Genomic DNA, 6,836 nt, shown 5'->3' with positions numbered 1-6,836 from the left:
ATTTTGCTTTTTTGCATTTCTTTTTCTTGGGGATGGTCTTGATTCCTGTCTCCTGTACAATGTCACAAACCTCCATCCATGGTTCATCAGGCACTCTGCCTATCAGATCTAGTCCCTTAAATCTATTTAAACAGTAAAGAAACTATCTGTAATTCAGGAGACTTGGATTTGATCCCGAAGTTGGAAAGATTCCCTGGAGAAGGGAATGACAACCCACTCCAGTATTCTTGCCTGGAGAATTCCATGGACAGAGGAGCCTGGTGGGCTACAGTCCATGCAACAGCAAAGACTAGGACAAGACTGAGTGACTAACACACACACACACACACACGTAACATTTAGAACGGATAAACAACATGGTCCTACTGTATGGCACAAGGAACAACTACATCCAATCTCCTGGGATAAACCATAATAGAAAAGAATATTTTTTTAAAGAAATATATAGATATATAAATATATGTGTGTGTGTGTGTGTGTGTAAAACTGAGTCACTCTGCTGTACAGCAGGGATTCGTACATTATAAATCAACTAATACTTCAACTAAAAACAAATTTAAAATAAAATAAAAAAGTCTTAAATTCCATTTTAAGGGGCGATCTAAGTAAAACATATCTAAGAACAAAATGTAAATGAATTTGGTTAAAAAAAGAAAGACAGTCCCAAGTCTCGTTTCACAGCAGGTCTCCACACAGAGGTCTGCTATCAGCTGACGCTGGGGAACGTGGTCCTCCGTGCAGCTGACAAAACCAGGTGACCTAGGGTATGAGGGACGGCACTGCTTTTAACAGAGTTCACCCTGCAAGTACTCTGCTTCGAGTGGAAACATAGTTAGGATTTTGGAATACTCTCTGAACAACCTAGTATTGTTCCAACTATTAGCAATTTTAATTAATATTTGTTAGTCCACAAGTATTTCACAAAGAATGTTAAAAGCAATCTATACATAACATAACATTATTTGGGGTATTATTGAAGAAAATGATTCAAAAAGACTTTTTATGTTCCCCTAAGTTATAGAGTTACTTACTGCCACTGAACTGTACACACAAGTATGATTAATATGGTAAATTTTATGTAATTTATATTTTACTACAGTAAAAAGTACACACAAGAAATAAGTGAAGAGATGTACACTGCCATATTTAAAATAGATATAAAGGGAAAGTGTTAGTCACTCAGTCGTGTCCGACTCTTTTTGACCCCATGGACTGCAGCCCACCAGGCTCCTCTGTCCATGGAATTCTTCAAGCAAGAACACTGGAGTGGGTAGCCACTCCCTTCTCCAGGGGATCTTCCTGACCCAAGAATTGAACCCAGGTCACCTGCATTGCTGGAGAAAGCACTGGCACCCCACTCCAGTACTCTTGCCTGGAAAATCCCAGGGACCCCATACAGTCCAAGGGGTCGCTAAGAGTCAGACATGACGGAGCGACTTCCCTTCCACTTTTCACTTTCATGCATTGAAGAAGGAAATGGCAACCCACTGCAGTGTTCTTTCCTGGAGAATCCCAGGGACGGGGGAGCCTGGTGGGCTGCCGTCTATGGGGTCGCACAGGGTCGGACACGACTGAAGCCACTTAGCAGCACCTGCATTGCAGGTGGACTCTTTACCGTCTGAGCCACCGGGGAAGCCCCTAACATAGATAAACAACAAGCACCTACTGAATAGCACGGTGACAGACTTTGTTTTCTTGGGCTCCAAAATCACTGCAGATGGTGACTGCAGCCATGAAATTAAAAGATGCCTGCTCCTTGAAACAAAAGCTATGACCAACCTAGACAGCATATTAAAAATCAGAGATACCACTTTGCCAACAAAGGTCCATATAGTCAAAGCTATAGTTTTTCCAGTAGTCATGTACAGATCTGGGACTTGGACCATAAAGAAGGCTGAGTGCCAAAGAATTGATGCTTTTGAACTGTGGTGTAGGAGAAGACTCTTGAGAGTCCCTTGGACTCCAAATAGATCAAACTAGTTAACATAAAGGAAATCAACCCAGAGAAACCACTGCCAGTATTTCTCATGTTTTGAATTCCTACGAATTATACCCAAGTCATGAAGAAACGCCCAACATATTCCCCACCACAAAAACTATGTCAGAACACATGAGAGGCAGAGAAAGGAAGGAACAAAGGAAGAAGAAAGCATTGAATTTTCACCTTGATGAACGTGAATCCGCAAAGCGACAGAGTGAAGCTGAACAAACGTGACTCAGAGGAGGAGCTGCCCCACATCCTGCTTTTCAGACTACGTTATACTCACCAGATTGTTTCTGAGTAGCCTGCTTGGTTCTTTTTTCCTTAAGTCCCAAGTACAGCGGAGAAGTCGGTAACACACAGGAGCTGAAAGAGAAACACAACCCTGGTCTGTGAGAGCAAACACGCGTGATGGAGTTGTTTCAGGGAAACGTGCGTCGTAAAGACGGTTTCGCACGGCTCCGCACCTGGGCAGCACCGACAGGTCCGGTCCCGGGTGGGGGCGCTGCTGAGACCGCAGCAGAGCAGCAGGGTCCGCCTCCACCAGCGCGGTCTCGTTCCCAAACATGGACGTGAGCAAGCAGAGGGCCTGCGCGGACGGGTTCAGAGAATCGGTCATGGTTGTGGGCACTTTAGTTGTGCTAATGGGTGCCCTGTGCAGACGCGTGTGACCCCTGAACCTCACACACAACCTCACGCGGTGAGCAGCCGGGAGAGCACGTCGGAAGAAGGGAGGATAAACCGCAGTGGGTGGGCGCACCGCCCCGGCCTTGCTCAGGGTATGGCTCACGACTCACCTCACCACCACCGGTTCTGCTCGCCACGGCGCACGATCCAGCAACCTGAATGCTGAGGCTCTGGAAGTCTTCATTCCCGGCAAAGAGAAAACAGGCCACACATAAGGCCATGAGATGCTGCCTGCACACGGGCCAGGGCCGGGGCGGTGAGGACAGAGCACACAGGCCGCTGCCCGTGCAGAGGTGCCCTGGCGTGAGCCTGCAGACCAAGCTCCACACGTGGCCGCAAGAGTGCAGTAGGCGCAGCGTCCCTGTGAGGACACCGAGCCAGGCCGGGCACATGGCGTGGGACCTTAACGGACAGAAAACCAACCAGGAGGAGGCAGGCACGGGCGCCGGGGCCAGCAGAGGCTACGTGTGCAGACAGACGACAGGGAGGCAGCTCCCCAGGAGGAGGGCCCAGACCAGGACGCCGGAGCCCTTGGGGAGTGGGGCGCGGGCCAGGCCGTGTGCACGTGGGGCAGCGGGCAGCAGTCCGTCGTCTCCCCGCAGCTCAGGGGCCGGTGGGGACCGAGCCTGCAGGCGTGCAGATGCCAGGACGGGCGAGGAGTCTGTCACTCAGCCCCACAGCTGCGATGGTGACCAGGCACCGCAGCAAGGCTGTGGTGGGGACACAGGGCCAACTGCAGGTCCCGGACATGGCTGGGCCCCAGGAGGAGGGGGAGACAGAGGACAGTGGGTGATGGGGTGTAGCAGGGGCTCGGGGGTTCCAGGACAGCCAGCGTGGTGCAGTTGACCAGGAGCCTGGTCCCTGGGGGTCAGTGACGGGCACCCACCGTGACCCCCCGAATGTCAGACAAAGGAAAACGTTCAAGTGACATACTATCTGTATCAAAGATTCTCTGAAGGTAGATCTTACCCTTGTAATGTAAAACAGCCTCCAGTTCAAAGCTTGACAAGTTAAATATGAGCAAACCGGTGGAGCTTCCAATCCACAAGCAGCGGGCAGTCTCAGAGAGGCTGATTCCAAAAGGAAGAGAGAAAAGCGTGTGCTGACTGTCCCCCCTCAGCCAGGGCGGCAGGGACCCCGGGCCTCGGGGAACCTGAGGGTCCCCTGCCCGAGTCTTGGGTGCCGGCCCCATCTCGGACGACCTCCAGCATGTCCCCCGGGTGGGTTTCCAAGGCCCTACTGTTGAGAGGGTAACAGGCAGGAAGGCCAGGGGTCTCCAAATGGAGGAAACAGGCTGCAAGTATCAGACATTTTTCTCTCTCTTAAGCAGCAGGAGGAAACAAACTAGCGATATTTTTTTCCTTCTCTATACAAATTTAAAAGGAGGTTTCTCTTAAAATACTGTGTTGTCATAATAACACCTGGTTTCACCTGAAGTTAAGTATTCTCAAACCTTGAGTTAACCAATGCATTTTTCTTATGGAAATGTTTGTCTTAAGCTATGTTAATGTGCTATGCATTTACCCCAGACTCTGTCTTCAAGTTGGTTCCACCTAATGGCTCAGAATCGACTTGACAAACCAGTATGTTATACTCAGATATTGTTCCCCTAATCTATGTAAATGAAACTATTTGTATGGTGATCTGCCCTTCTACAAGATTCATGTCAGTTGTTTTATGGCCCCCGGGATGAATCATATGATGCCAAGATTATCCCAAAATACATCTTATGGGTGAGGGGCCTGGTGCCATTCTGAGTTTTAAGACATTCCTTTCTTTCATTGACAGACTGCTAGTGACTATATAACATCCAGCTGAAGACTAGCAGGGGGGTACTCTTTCTGCCCCCTTCTGATGCCTATTTCAGAAGCTTTCTCTGTCTCCTTTATACTTTAATAAAACTTTATTACACAAAAGCTCTGAGCGATCAAGCCTCGTCTCTGGCCCCGGATTGAATTCTTCTCCTCTGGAGGCCAAGAATCCCAGCGTCTTTTTGTTCAGCAACAACCTTTCACTGTCCAGGGAAGGCAGAACTCAGAGGGCCACAAGCTGGGCCCGACTCAACTGTGACCTGAGGCTTTCCTCTCCTCTAAGGTCACCAGAGGGAGGCACCTGTGGCCTCCGCGAGACCCCCACACAGGTGGGCATCCCTGCCAGAGCCCCACACCTGTGCCATGGCTGTGCCTGAAGACCCTGCTGAGCAGAGCTGACGAGGTGGAGACTGACTGACAGCGCGTTCACACCAGGATGGACGGATCTGCCGCTGCGTCTTTGTTTTCTGATGTACAAACTAGACCCAGGCTGTAAACTGACTGGCCAGCCTCCTCTGGCTTCACAGACCTGGACTCAGAGCAGCTTCCTCAGGCACACCTGAGAGCAGCACACCTCGGCCACTGGGCCTCCAACAGCCCCCACTCCCTGGGCTGCTCATGGGTCCTCAGCCTCCAACACCAGCCCCAGGGAGACCACGTGGGCCTGAGCAGAAATAGGGTCACTCTCCCTGAGCAAAGGTGGGGACCCAAGGCCTCAGACCCCCTAGTCAGCTCAAGTCCAGGCCAGGCAGGGGCCCTGTGCAGACACAGCTGCCTGACGGGTAAGCACAGCAGGGCTGCAACTGCACCAGCCACCTCCTCAGGGCTCCCACCCCAGCAGGACCAAAGGCAGGCCTTAGTCAACGCCAGAGCTCTTTGCAGTCTGTGTGGAGCCAAGGGGAATGAAATCATGATGTATTTGCTTAGTCAGAGTAAAACAGTGGCTCCCTGTCATTGCCAAATATTTTAAATACTTCTATAAAACAAGAAATAACTAAAATTCATTTGGGGTCAAACTTAAAGGTATGAAATATGGCACAGATGGCAGAAATTTAGGATGAGTTATGATAATGTCACCCTCTCCCCTATTACAGAAGTCAAGATCAGCCTCAATGGGTGAAGTAAATTAAAAATAATCTCATTTCCTTTATTAAATATAGTTAAAAATAACTGATCAAGATTATCAACCTTAAGGCTTAAAATATGCAACTCTAAGAACACTTACAGTTATTATTACTCATACAGACAAAAATAGTTTGGTTTTATTTTAATCGTTCTAGAAAAAATGAACCTAATCCGGGAGGCTTTCTCCAGAAGGGCTTGGTGGAACTCACAGTACTCACAATGCACAGCCACAGGCTGCCAGGCTCAGGACAGGAAGGGCCACTTCAGTCTCTTCTCCCGTTTCTGGGGCCTTCGTGGACGGAGGCTGACCACCTTCTATGGACAGAATTACTGACAATCTGAGATGTGACATTAAAATGACTGGTCATGGTGAAGGCTACCAGCTGACCCCACGGGGCACTGTGGGAGATGCATGTTGTTGGAGTAACTCAGACCGAGTCAAGAAAAACCCTTGGTCTTGTACATTATAAAGCACAAGGTTGGAAATACAACTCAGACCCTGTGTCATGAGCCTGCAAGGGAGGGAGATGGAGTTTCAAGGACAGACCCGCAGAAAGGGGGTGGGAGGAAATGGCTTAAAACTAACTGTGGGTTCTGAAAGCGGGCTCAGGATCCACCGTGTGTGTTCGTCGCTCAGTCGTATCTGACTCTTTTCAACCCCAAGGATGGTAGCCCACCAGGCTCCTTGGTCCATGGGATTATCCAGGCAAGAATACTGGAGTGGGTTGCCATTCCCTTCTCCAGGGGACCTTCCCAACCCAGGACTCGAACCTGGGTCTCCTGCATTGCAGGCAGATTCTTTATCATCTGAGCCACCAGGGGAAGCCTAAGATCCACTAGATAAGGGCAATTTCTGACCCACTTTAAGAAGAAATAGCTTAAAGCCATTTACTAATATATATGTTATATGTGTCTCACACACTAAAGAAAGAACACAACAGTGATAAATGTGAAGGGGAGCAGAGCAGAGACACGTGTGGTGCAGCATGGAAACGAGCAGGTGGGTGCCCACGACAGACAGCCTGCAGCCCAATAAACAGTAAAAACGTTGGCTCCTCCCGGGGTGGTGGCAGACATTCAAGTACTTGACCACGGGGACGGGTGGAGGGTGACAAGCAGAAGGAGGGGCCGGGCCAGCCAAGCAGACTCAGCTGAGAAGCCCCAGACTCCTGGGTGGCCCTGCTGCGACACCACCCGTGGAAGCCAGGAAGCACTGGGTGGGGGAGGGACAG

General features: G+C 49.8%; 1 protein-coding gene across 1 annotated transcript in view; it reads right to left on the bottom strand.

The window, feature by feature from the left end:
- Positions 1-6,836, bottom strand: part of WDR27 (WD repeat domain 27) — a 98,478-nt gene that overhangs the window by 71,929 nt on the left and 19,713 nt on the right. Inside the window, exons 9-13 of the mRNA XM_010848520.1 lie at positions 5,823-5,919; positions 3,638-3,738; positions 2,779-2,846; positions 2,449-2,570; positions 2,268-2,347 (exon numbers count right to left, since the gene is read on the bottom strand). Coding sequence (XP_010846822.1) covers positions 2,268-2,347; positions 2,449-2,570; positions 2,779-2,846; positions 3,638-3,738; positions 5,823-5,919 — 468 coding nt within the window. The remainder of the gene's footprint in view (positions 1-2,267; positions 2,348-2,448; positions 2,571-2,778; positions 2,847-3,637; positions 3,739-5,822; positions 5,920-6,836) is intronic.

The sequence above is a fragment of the Bison bison genome, unplaced genomic scaffold (genome assembly GCF_000754665.1).
Source record: "Bison bison bison isolate TAMUID 2011002044 unplaced genomic scaffold, Bison_UMD1.0 scf7180017864269, whole genome shotgun sequence".
NCBI lineage: Eukaryota > Metazoa > Chordata > Mammalia > Artiodactyla > Bovidae > Bison > Bison bison.
Note: the sequence above shows the minus strand (reverse complement) of the source record. Positions and strands in the feature narration are given on the sequence as shown.